This window comes from Paroedura picta, chromosome 7 (genome assembly GCF_049243985.1).
Source record: "Paroedura picta isolate Pp20150507F chromosome 7, Ppicta_v3.0, whole genome shotgun sequence".
NCBI classification, from domain to species: Eukaryota; Metazoa; Chordata; class Lepidosauria; order Squamata; family Gekkonidae; genus Paroedura; species Paroedura picta.
In genome coordinates this window covers 104127101-104139720 of record NC_135375.1, presented here as the reverse complement: position 1 = coordinate 104139720, position 12620 = coordinate 104127101, and the positions used below count along the sequence as shown (strand labels likewise).

General features: G+C 48.0%; 1 protein-coding gene across 4 annotated transcripts in view; it reads right to left on the bottom strand.

Annotated features, from left to right (window-relative positions):
• The window catches only part of SIDT1 (SID1 transmembrane family member 1), a 67963-nt gene that overhangs the window by 25511 nt on the left and 29832 nt on the right, over positions 1-12620 (bottom strand). For all 4 annotated transcript variants that reach the window (XM_077345874.1, XM_077345875.1, XM_077345876.1 and 1 more), the window contains exons 3-10: positions 12444-12614; positions 9933-9978; positions 6286-6387; positions 3685-3768; positions 2819-2912; positions 2408-2479; positions 1955-2048; positions 574-623 (exon numbers count right to left, since the gene is read on the bottom strand). In XM_077345874.1, the coding sequence (XP_077201989.1) occupies positions 574-623; positions 1955-2048; positions 2408-2479; positions 2819-2912; positions 3685-3768; positions 6286-6387; positions 9933-9978; positions 12444-12614 (713 nt within the window). The remainder of the gene's footprint in view (positions 1-573; positions 624-1954; positions 2049-2407; positions 2480-2818; positions 2913-3684; positions 3769-6285; positions 6388-9932; positions 9979-12443; positions 12615-12620) is intronic.

The following is a 12620-nucleotide window of genomic DNA, read 5'->3' as shown; positions in this document are numbered from 1 at the left end:
GAGTTATGGGATCGTACAGGAGCAGGGGCATGCTTTGAATAGCCGGTGGGAGGCAGAGAAGCAGCCGATGCCTTCTGCAGCCAGATCTCCCAGCTGTCTCAGACCCACTTCCTTGACACCTGGTTAAGGTATGAGTCACTCCTGCCCGGCCAGCAAGCCACGTCGCCATTGTTTGCTTAGCAAGGTGTGATGGAACAGAAATGGTTTCTTCCTCATTGCCAAAAAATGGGAGGGGGGACCAAAGAGGTTGCTCAGCAACCGCTCCTGAGGGAAGGGCCATATGCGCCAGGCCTGATGCGGCCCTGAAGAGACAGAAGCTGCAGTGTTGACAAAACTCTAAAATGGGAGGGGGGGAGAGGAAGGGGAGATGATTAGCCTCTAAGGAAGGAGCAACCATGGACTCTTCCCTGCCCCATTTCCTTGTTCAAGCATAGACTTGAGAAAGGCCAGAATTTTGTCTCTTTCGTCAAAGGTACTGAAAGTATTCCTGCTCTTGGCAGGCGTTTGGACAGATCCAGGAAGTCTCTTCTGCCATTCTATGTTATTAACACCGTGCATTTGAATCATAGTTACCCTCTTCAGGACTGGCACCTCCACTGGAAATCTTCCTCCAAGTCCGACTCCTAGAATCAATCGCCGACAAGAAGGCAAATTACTCCTCAAAACTAATCGGCTCTCACCATCCTCTGAGCGTTGCTAACGTTCAAAGGCAGAATCAGGCTGAGTCACACATTAACAAGTCCACGTGGCACAGATGTGGGCACCGAGAAGATTTGGAGTCAGACGTGAACCTGGAGTTCCGTGCTGGGAATGCAACTCCCAGATTTCATCTGGATCAGGACCAAAGCACACAAGCAGCAGGGGCTTCGGCTCCCCAACTGTGCTCTTTTACCCATCTGAGATGACCTTGGAGAGCCAGTTTGACCCATCAAGGAAACTTACACTGCCTGGGTGGGGGAATAAGAGGTCGCCAGTAGGGATGGTAGTCTCCAGGTGGGCCCTGGAGATCCCCCAGAATTACAGTTCATCTCCTGACTACTGGTAACAGGCAAACTCAATGAACAATATTCTTTCGTACACAATTTACAAACAAAAGTGATTGATTCCTGTGAGTGAAAGCAACTGAGTGACTGGGGAATCCACAGACACTCCCGGGAAATGAAGACTGAGGCAAAGGTCTCTCTTAAGTAACTTGTTATGTCTTTGGGCATCTGGACACAGATGCAAATGAGGGTTTCTGCAAGCCAAGGAACTAACCAATCAAAGGAACCTGATCACTCTGTTAGAGCCAATCCTGCTTAGGGCCAATCAGATTGCTCTGCTTAGGGCGAATCAGATTGCTCCACTTAGGGGCCAATCGGATTGCTCCACTAGAGCCAATTGGATTGTTCTGCTTAAGGGCCAATCGGATTGCTCGGATTGCTCCGCTGGGGCCAATCAGATTGCTCTGCTTAGAGCCAATCAGAGGCAGCAGCTGGCTGCCTGAAAGGTATAAAAGTGCATGAGTTTGAATGTTTTTCTCTGTTCAGTAGTTGTAGTCTGTTGTTGGAGTTGCTTAATAAAAAGAGTTGTTCTGAAGACTTGGAGCCTGCAATCACTGAACCAGCAGACTTAATTTAACTCACTTCAGCAAATGGAAGCACCTCTGAGAAATTGGGACTGAGGCAAAGGCCTGTCATCAGTTAATGGAAGCACTTCAGTAAATGGTAGATTCAAGGCCAAATCAAGGTCTTTTATCACTCTAAGCAAGGTTATCTCATCACCTTCTCAGACCTGCCGCTGACCAGACCCAAGCCAATCCCCTGCAGCAGTGGCACAACCCCAAAATGGGCAAGTCCCATGTTACCAGTGGCTGGGAATTAGCCAAGCCCCTACAGGGAGTCTTCCTCATTGTATCACCCCAAGCACCCTTGTGCGTCTTTGCCAGAGAACAGCTGAGAAAAGCCTTACCCACCTGATGTAGTGCACAAAGGCAACAATCAGTGAGGCCAGGTAGAACGAGAAGAAACTCAGGAAGCTGAAGAGGATGGCATGCACATAAACAGACTCTGGGGGAAGGAGAGGAGACCGTCTGTCAGCACACAGATGGGGAAGCCATCACTGGTCTCTCTGCTGCTCTGCTCCTAAAACCCTCTAAAGCTTTTCTCCTTCTTAAGAACAAGAACAAAGTAATTGGAAAGGTAGTTTTATCACTTGGAGCATTTATGTATGCTCTGCCGTTGAATTAGATCAGCAGGGAGCAGATGCAGTGGATCTGATGCCATGTAGCCCCCAGAGAAACAGTTCCATTCCCAAGGGCCATTTTCCATTCATTTCACAGCCTTCCTATTTATATGGCTGCTAACTCCCAACAGTAGGCCCACTTTTTATGAGGCTAATCCCAAGGAGCTAGGCCAGGAATATTAACCTTTGATGGAAGGCACAATTGTTACTTCAAGGGTCTTCATCCGCTGGAGGTTCCAAGTATGGTTCATCTTATCTGTAACAAAGAGATTGGAGGGGTGAGGAGAAAATAAACACAGAATTTTAGGTGAACCACCCTGAGCCTTCAGGGAGGGTGGTATACAAACACTAACTAACTAACCAACCAACCAACCAACCAACCAACCAACCAACCAACCAACCAACCAACCAACCAACCAACCAACCAAATATATAAATAAATAAATAAAATTACTTCTGGCTTTTGTCTAATAACCATGCCAAGAAGTAGGTTATTCTGTTTGAGGAAGACACAGGTTCAAATCAATTTGAATTCAACAAGATCGACAACGGAAAAAACAAAGTAAGCGCAGAATCAGCCATGGTCAAACCTTACCTTCAATGGAGGTTGGCACAGAACCGCCACAGGCATAATCCTCTGGTTTTATGACAAAGACAACAAAGAACTGGTCTCCCAGAAAGTCTTTTTTCTGCACGAAATAGACACAGGATTACTTTTGAAGGCTGAGTCTTCAGAAATGATTCTGTGCCATGAATGGACTCAGACTGGAGTAGATGACTCTGCAGAGTTACAATTCAAACGCTTGGCTCCAGGTTGCAACGACTGACTGTTCTACGACTGACCTATCTGGGGACATCAGGTCAGTGCAAGGGGCTGAAACCTTTCTCAAGGCTCAAAGGTCTGAAAGAAGAGCCACAGGCCAGAGCACAGGGCCAGGGGACTGGTCCCACAAACAGTTAGGTGGGGAAGGGAGGCTGAAGGAAGCTACATTCTACATTGCAGGCCAAAAAAAGGCCTTGAGCCCAATATGCTGAATGAAGAGTCTTCACTGCAGAAGAAACAGGGTGGGGGGGAGGATGGTGTGTCATGTTCCCCTCCCTCCTGACAACCCCCTAGACAGGTGTGGTACAAATGGTAGAAAACAGGCCTTAGGGCTCTGCTGAGTGAAGATATTCTACTTGACATGCTCAAAGATCCAGTCCTAGCAACCAGCATCAAGGGCTCTGAACTAGGATATGGCCATCCTGGGTCTCAATCCAGGGGCGGATACCCATGTCCCATCTCTCTCCTCCTCCTCCCCACATGGGGCTTGATCCAGATGAGATATTGCCTTGGCTTGCAACTCTTGATGGTCACACTTGGGCCAGATTGTCCTAAGAAGTACAGTGGTCAAAACTGCGTTCAGTTTACTAAATACCAACAAAAAGGAAAGCAGTCCCAGTGGCCTGTTGGACACTCACCTGCACGGTGATGGCTGCCTGTTTTGTCATAGTCTGGTAAACCCCGTTAAATTCCACGTTGTGGTCCAAATCATAAACTGGGCACTGAAAGGGACGGAGAGTTTGGGTTAGATGGTTTTCTTCCCTGAGCTCAGAGACTGCCCATTCTGCATGATGCCAAATAGCTCCAGTCCAAGTTCTTCTGCACATGAGATGGCAACATCAATGGGCCCCAAACATTTCTGTAATGCAGCCATTCTCAGCAGGAACCATAAGGACCTCTAGGGGGCCCTGGCACACTTGAATGGAGCCACAGACTGAAGAGGAGCCCAAAGGGTTTATGGGGGGCTTTGGCAACTGAACCAATGAAATTCCCTTTTGGTAACATATGATGTCATGAATTGTTAGAAAGTTGGACCTTCGTCAAGGGAAAGAAAAAGAAATCATGTAATCCATTCCTTTGTGTGTGCTTGAATTAATGCATTCAAGAAAAAAAATGCACATCTTTCTTCTAGTTGGCTGTTTGAGAAATCTACGTCATCTCATCTCATGTATATATAAGACAAGGTACATTGAGTATAGTTAGTTCATTCTTATTGTAGGCCTTTTTTAGCCTAGCTCATTGCACAAGTGGCCATCCTGCTGTGGGGTAATATAAGGGTAATGCCCCTGAAAAGGTTGATAATCATTGTGATAGAGTAGTCAAGGGAAAGCTCTTTACACTAGAGTTGCTGGAAGTGAAGGACCATGCAATGTCTCTTTGTACCAAACACACAGGAAAATCCAGCTGCAAAAGCACATACACCAAATATAGTTAGTTCACTCTTAGCTTAGGCCTTTTGTAGCCTAGTTCATTTTGTGCAATGGCCCTTGAACTTGAAAAGAGCTCCTAAAAGGGCCATGGCCAAAAAGGGGTTGAGAAAGCCAGAGTTGCTTATGGAAGTTCAGTTTCTGCCTGTGGTTTGGCTAGACTGTGAACTCATATTCTATAATAACTTCCAAAACTGAATCGTTCAGTTCCAGGTGCAATTCATGGCCTAAACAGGGAAAGGCCCCATCAGTGACAGATTTTTGGAAGAAGGTTGGGAGAACGTTGAGTTATTGTCAAAGAAACTTTCAAGCGTGGGAAACATTTTTGCAAATGCCTGGACTCACTTCAAGTCAATGGATGCAAGAAGCTGCACATCTGTGGCAGTTAGAAATGATTCTACCGCAGCGAGAGATCCAGATGTCTCCCCTCCAGTTAGCACTTAAACTGCGGTTTGACATTGTCAGAACAACCACACCAGGTCTGGTCCAACTGGCCTTTCAGGCCCAATTTGAGGGGGCTTTTTGCACGGCTTCAAATCGCACAATGGTTGCCAATTGGTAACGCTATTGATTTGCCATAACGCACGACGTCGTACACAATCTGCAACACTCCTGAAACCAATCCGCAAAAAGCGCTTCGTTGTAGCGCTTTCAGGGAAATCCCAAAAAGTGGATTCACCCTCCGGATAGCGATACACTCCTGCAACCAATCTGCAACACTAGCGCTAAAGACCTGTGCGTTACCATTGTTGCAGGTTCTTCAAAGTCCCTCCTCCTGAGCCTGTCCTCCAAACTTCCGGCGAAGCGATCGCCATTTTTTTTTCTCCGAGCGAGCGGGGATAAACGCACCAGCGAGCCTCTTTCTGTTTAGAGGCTTCCCTGGCTTCAGTCCTTTACCTTTAGTCACTAAGCACAAACCACATAAAAGCCCGTTTGCTGAAATAAAGTCCCTTTATTTTTTACACATTAATTCAGCCAAAAATCGGGCCCGTGAGAGGGGGGGGGATTTTTTTTTTATCACTCGAGGCAGCGTGCCAACGATCATACGATCAAACGACAGCTCACATTAGGCAGCTGGATGGGTCTCTCCGTTGCAACGAATCTACCTAGATTCGTTGCTATGGGTCTGTTTTTTTTAAAAAACCTTTCTTAAAGGGAAAGGGGCTGTTTGGGAGCATGCTAACGGCTGCCCATTGGCTGCTTGACGGCCAGGGGCGGGACGAGCTTGGCAATAGCGCTTCCTTTCTAGCGATTTCTGCCGAGACCGGAAGCCTGTGGGAAACGCTAAAAAACGCAACTGATTCCACTACAAAGGCAGGTATGCATAACGACGAATTCCACTATTTTAAATGGCGATTTTTCATTCCGCAAACAATTTGCAACAAAGATCCCCGTGCGAAAAGGCCCGAGGTGTTGACTTTGTCAAGACCTAGCTAGCTTGCTACTGCATTTATTTTCATCCTGCCCTGCTTCCAAGGAGATCAGAGTAGCTTAAAAAGTGGTTGAATGCTTGTTAAGTTGTTAGAGGAAAGGCTGAAAAACACAATCTTAGCTGGCAAAACAGTGAACAATCGACTTTTGTAAGCGAAGAATAGGACAGGGCAGCTCACGAGGCTTCACCCCCCCCCCCCCCCCGTTCAAGAAACATCCTCCAAAATGGACAGGAAGGAACTGTTCAACCAGTCCAATGGAATAAGTCAGGACTGATTTCCCAGCCTCAAATGATCATGGAAGAAGCATCATGCCAAACCAAAAGACATGTGCAAGTACACGAAATGTAGCTCATCAGTTCCTCTCCCCTCCAAGGCTTACCACAATATCCTGGATGGAGACAACAGAACAAGGGTAGACCGCCATGGAAACCACTTTGACGATGACAGAATCCACATCTGGAGGAAACTTGTACAGGAAATACTACGGAAAGAGAGGAGAGGGTGTTAGGATTCTTCATGGGGCACACCGCAAAGGCATGCTTGTGAAATCCAAATAAGCTTCATGGCTCAGCACGGTCATGTGCAGGAACTGTCTTGGCTGACAGTGGCCCAGAATGTGGGTTCAAGGCACAGGTTGCAGCAGCCTTACAGAAGTGAAGCAAGTCTGAATCCACTCAGTGCCTAGACAATGGGAACCTTCTATGCCCTACCTAGAACTCCTTTGGGAAAAGAGAAACTGGAAACTCAGTGCATAATGCTACATCTCTGATGGCTTCCAAGAGGCAGCAAAAGCACTCTCCAAGAGCTGAGCTTTGTATCATGTTTGGAAAGGTCCACCATTATCAACCATTATCAACCCCCACCTCAATTGTGCTAATGCTTAACAGAAGGGCTGTAGCTCAGTGGTAGAGCATCTGCTTGGCATGCAGAAGGCTGCACGTTCAATCCCTGGCATCTCCAATAAAAAGGACCAGGTAGTAGGTGTTGTGAAAGGCCTTTGCCCAAACCCCTGGAGAGCCGCAATCACTCTGAGGTGACAATTCTGATCTTAATGGACCAATGGCCTGATTCAGTATAAGGCACCTTCATGTATGTTCAACACTTGAACAGTCTTACTTTTATCCCAATCTTCTGCCAAGTTGCTCAGGATGGCTGCGATGTATGTGGACAGCACTAACATGAACACTATACAAATAAGGAATTGAAAAAGCACCTAGTCAAGGTTCGAGTCTCCACTTTGCTTTTTATCCTCTCCCAGCTTGAATAAACCCCTTCCCTCTGCACTGGATTTGATTTCCATTTTGATTTTGGGTGCTTTAAATTTTCCCTCTGCAACATTCATGATTGATCCATGGTGACCCTACCTTCCCCCTTGCGATATCCAGGAGAGGATATAAGTTGCAATATTTGAAGATCCAGCTTTTAATGCCCCCAATATAAGATGTTCTGCGTTGTGTGGATTAACTTTCCTGCCTGTGCCTGCAATGCTGACATAGCAAAGCAGTCTTCCCTGATTGGCCAGGGCGTCAGTTCAAAGAACCTGGTTCATGGTTGCAAGACTTCCCTCCCAAGACTCATTTTTGCCCTCATTTTGGGATTTCCAGAAGCCCGCATTTCTCTCAGCAGAGATTTGCATCTTGGATTTGTTTTCCCCTCCTCGTTCTTTGTGAGGCTGTTGTCGCCAATCCTGCCCCCCCCCCCATTCAGGAAAAGAAAGAATGAGCCTCTTGCTGTGCTTGGCTCCCCTCCCCACTCTGAGCTTCCCCAATCAAGTGCAGAACACTTTCTGTTTCAAATCGGGGAGGGGGGGATAGGAAGGAGTAAGACCTGGTTTCAAATTGATCTGAATTCAGCAGGATCAACAATGGGAAAAACAAAGTAAGTGCAGAATCAGCCAAGGACAGTTATTACTGGGACCTAATGGACCAATCAATCTGCTTTGTTATGGGCCAATCAGGAATCTATGTGGCCAACTGGAAGTGTGTACAGGTTTGTGTGGTTTCCCATTCCCTGTTTGGTATTGTTGGTGTTACATCTAATAAAGAGGAATGTTTTTGAAGAACCACTGTGTCTGTATTCACCAAACCTACAGACATATTAATGGCATATGCAGTTGTGCCTTTTTCTGCAGAAAAGCCCTCAGTCTGAGCTACCTTGCAGAGTTGTTGTTAGGATGGCATGGAGGAGAATGATGTAAGCCACTGTGGACCCCCCCCCCCTTTTAGGAGAAAGGGGGGTAGGAATGACATATATGAATGAATCACAAAATAATTTTTGTTCATGTACCCATTTTCACAGGCTCAGAAAGTCTGCATTCAAAGCAAAAGGAAAACATTCATCAACGGTCTGGCCGGCATCCCAGCAAACATCATTTTGAGAACCAGGTAAACCTGTTCCTTGAAGATTCTCGTTAGCATGACCAAAGAACAGAAGGGGTGCCGACGTTTCACCTGGGTGTAAACTGCACGGAGCTTTTATTCCAACCCCAGATTGATTCAGTCCCTGCCCTCTGCACAGAATGTGATTTCTGTTTGGATTTTGGATTATTTAAATTTTCCTTCGGCAGCAAGAAGGATTGATCCGGAGTGACCCTACCTTTATTGTGCGATATCTCAGACTGCTTTTAATCCTCAATATCCATTTGGGAAAGAACCTCTGATAGGCTACACCTGGTCATGTGACATGCTTGCCTTAAAGGAGAAGCCCCTAATTTCTCTCAACTTCTGTTGGTCTTGGATTTTTTTTTCTGCCTTCTTCGATCCTCTTACCCCCCACTTCAAGAAAAGAAAGGATTTTTTCCTCCCTCCCCTGATTTCTTGGATCCTCTCCCCCCTTAAAGAAAACAGAGAAAGAGTCTCCATTTGCCTCCCCCCCCCTCTTCTGAGCCTCCCTAACCACGTGCAGAAGACTTTCCTGTTTCAATGGGGGGGGGGGAGAAGAAGACCCGAGTTCAAAGCGATCTGAATTCAACAGGATTGACAATGGAATAAAGAAAGTAAGTGCAAACTCTGCCCAGGTGTCCTGTTCTCCCCTCTGGTCAGTTGACAGGGAGAAGAGCGGCAAATGCTTTTCTAGTTCTTTATATCTATGCACTGCTTATCCACCAATAAAGACCAAGCTAATCTTACAGTTCAGTACGGAAAAAGAAAAGTATTAGCCCAAACAAGGGTTCCTTATTACCCCTCGCAGTACAGACAAGTTTACCATGAACGAACCCAGCCGGAACAGACCCTGCTAAAGGAAGGGAGGGAACCGAGCCTATATGAACATAGTTGCAACCCGGAGTATTTGCGGGAAAGCGTGAAGGAAGGGTCACCTATGTAACCAGAAGAAGAGTTGTTATTTATACCCTGCTTTTCACTGTCCAAAGGAGTCTCAAAGTGCCTTACAATCATCGCCTTCCCTTTCTCTCCCCTCAACAGACACCCTGTGAGGTAGATGGCGCTGAGAGAGAGCTCTGAGAGAAACTGTTCAGCACTATCAGAACTGTGACTAGCCCAAGGTTGCCCAGCTGGCTGTATGTGGTGGAGGAGCAGGGAATCAAACCCAGCTCACCAGATTAGAAGCTGCTGCTCTTAACCATGACACCACAAACAAAATGGCTCATGAAATATACGTAGCTGCAAAACTTCTGGCTGGAAGAAAACTCCATGAAAAATCTGTTTTGCTTGCTTGCTTGCTTGCTTGCTTGCTTGCTTGCTTGCTTGCTTGTGGGGTTTCTTGTCTGCACTGTCTTTGGAAACTCAGGGCAGGTCCTCTGCCCAGTCCTTTGCTCCCCACTGGCCCTCTGCTCATACCCTCGTTCCCTTCCACCCACCTACACCCCTCCCTCCTGCTTACGTTGGCAGAAAAATCCCACAACTGTCCATGCCCTCAGGTGCCTCTTGCAGCAGGGAGCATGACTGGTCGAACACTAGCACATGATTATGCAGGGCACGTTCCATGGGGGCCCACAGATTTACATCTCCGGACTCTCTTGAAATTCACTTGCCCCTGGAACTTACTGCAGGCCGGGTGGATGCTTACCTGAGGTTCGGAAGGGCTGGCCTTGAAGCGGAAAGCAGAGTTTGTCCTGAGAGGAGAGGAGACAAAAGAAGGATTGGCATTACCTTGGGCCTAAGCTCTGAAACACACTGAGCAAAGCAGATTTTTGACGGTGCTGTTATGTTTCAGCAGTGACCTTCAGGGGTCCAGGGCTGGCTGAATTCTTTCAAACTTTCTGAGTCCTGTGTGCCAAGTGAACCCGGGATCAGTCGCTACATTTTATGGCATCCATAGCCTGGCCCGATGAAGTGAAATGTCTGTCAGAGCCGGGCCTCGTAACAAATGAGATCGACACCCCTGCTCTACATTATACACCGCTTAAGCCAGCCTTCCCAGGAGGAAGGCTACAATCCCACACTGGACTTGTTTAGTCAGACCACGCAAGAGGGGGATTGTCCATCGGTAACAACGGCTTCTTTAACGGCGGCCGAATCCCAGCTGTTCTGGGAGGAAATCAAAACCCACTCTCTAAATTATGCGATGCCGTCGTAATCCGGGAGGTTTGATTTTCAATGGGGATATTGTACTTCCACTGACAGGGACAATTATCCTGAACTCACCTCCTGCCCAGTGCTGTTTGATTTATGCCCTGCCAAGAGAAACAGATTATCTGTGGTTGGATGGGCAAACCTTCACGCTGGCTACCTGGGAGTTTAAGAATTGGCATGCTCATCCGAATGCAGACGCAATGAAAAGTGCAAGACTGCATCTTCATCTAAGAGAATCTCAGAGTATCTGAGATTGGGCGGGGGAGGGCGGGGGGAGGGTTTAGAGCAGGGGTAGTCAAACTGCGGCCCTCCAGATGTCCATGGACTACAATTCCCAGGAGCCCCTGCCAGCATTCGCTGGCAGGGGCTCCTGGGAATTGTAGTCCATGGACATCTGGAGGGCCGCAGTTTGATTACCCCTGGTTTAGAGAAGCAGAAAATGTTGTGGAACTAAAGGAGCATGTTTTACACATTCCTATTTATAACTTGTGTCACTCAGCACTCCCATTTGTCCCAGTCAGCCTCTTGTGCAGCCAAAACAGACAGGAATCCTGGGTACAGGAATGCCTAGGCCACAAACCCACACACTCTTACCACCGTATGCTGTCAACACCAGAAGATGCTACAAGGACTCAATGACACCTTTTATTTAAGATGTTCTTGCCTCAGTAGTTGCCGTGGAGGGGTGGGGCTGGATGGAGACTGTGGGTGCTTTTTGTGGCTGTCAGGCATTCAGTCTGGTCCAACTCTGATTTTGCAATGCACTTTTCTGGTGGGTTTGACCGTGTGAAATGCAAACAGCAAACAGTTGCTGGAGTGGAATGAAGCTCCATTATTTCAGCTGTGTGAAAGAGCCCTATAACCTTTCTCCCAGCTTCCTTTTTTTCTCTCTAGGGGCTCATGGGAATTCTCTAGGGGCTGATGTGAACATCTGGAGAGCCACAGTTTGGCCACCCCTGACATAGCACCTTCTGTGGCAATGGTGGACAGCATGTCAAGCTGTAGCTGACTTATGGCAACCCTGTAGGGCAGTGGTCCCCAACCACCGGGCAGTGGCCTGGTGCTGGTCCACAAAGGCCTCGGCACCGGGCCGCAGCTCCCTCTCCCCAGCCCCCAGTGAGAAACTTGCCAGGCCGCGAGCCAAAGTGGCCGATTAGCTTGCAGCCCGGCAAGCTTCTTTCTGCGGGAGGGGGAGGGAAGTGCGGCCGCCGGAGTGCCGGCTGTCCAAACGCGCATGCACGGCAGCCCCTGCACAAATGCGCACGCGCAGCAGGTCCGTGCATGTGCGTTTGTGCCCGGTGGGGCCGCAAACGCACGTGTGCGGACCTGCTGCGCATGCACGTTTGTGCAGGGGCTGCCGCGCATGCGTGGCACCCGGATTGCCCTCCCCCCCACCGATCCGCAACCCCGAAAAGGTTGCAGACCACTGCTGTAGGGATTACAAGGCAAGAGACACAGGGAGGTGACTTGCCATTGTCTGGCTTCTGCATTAGAGAGCCTGGGTTTCCTTGGAAGTCTCCCACCAAAATACCAACCAGGGCCAAGATCTGCCAAGATCAGACTAGCCTGGGCTATTTCAAAGTTCTCTTCAGCCACAGTACTTATTGGTGAAGGAGCACCAAAAAACAATGGGTTCCAGGTGAAATCAAGCCCGGACTTTCCCTTTCAGCTAAAATGACTGAACGGAGGCTATCATACATTGGTCACCTTATGAGAAGACAAGAGTCCCTGGGAAATGACACTAGGAAGAAGCTGAAGTGAGCAGGAAAAGAGGGAGACCTGATATAAGATGGATTGACTCATTAAGATGAAGCCATAATTCTCAGCGTGCAAGACCAGAGCAAGGCTGTGAAGGAAAGGACATTTTGGAGGTCATTAATACACAGGGTCACCATAAGCTGAAAGCGACTAGGCGGCTCTTGACACACGAACAATGGCCGTGTTGACCAACATAAAAATAATCACCACCCCTGATGCTCGCAGATGCAAAATGTTGACTACTCACCCCAGCTCAAAGCTCTTGAGCCTCGTGACTTGGAGGGTATAGTGGGCATCGTAAGGGGCCATGGATGCCACGTCGACATATATGATCTGTTCCGAAGGTCCGCTCTCGGGGGTGGGCTCAGATGGGCAGAGGGTACGGCTCACTTCCTGGTAGTTGTAACTTTTTTGGTAACTGCGG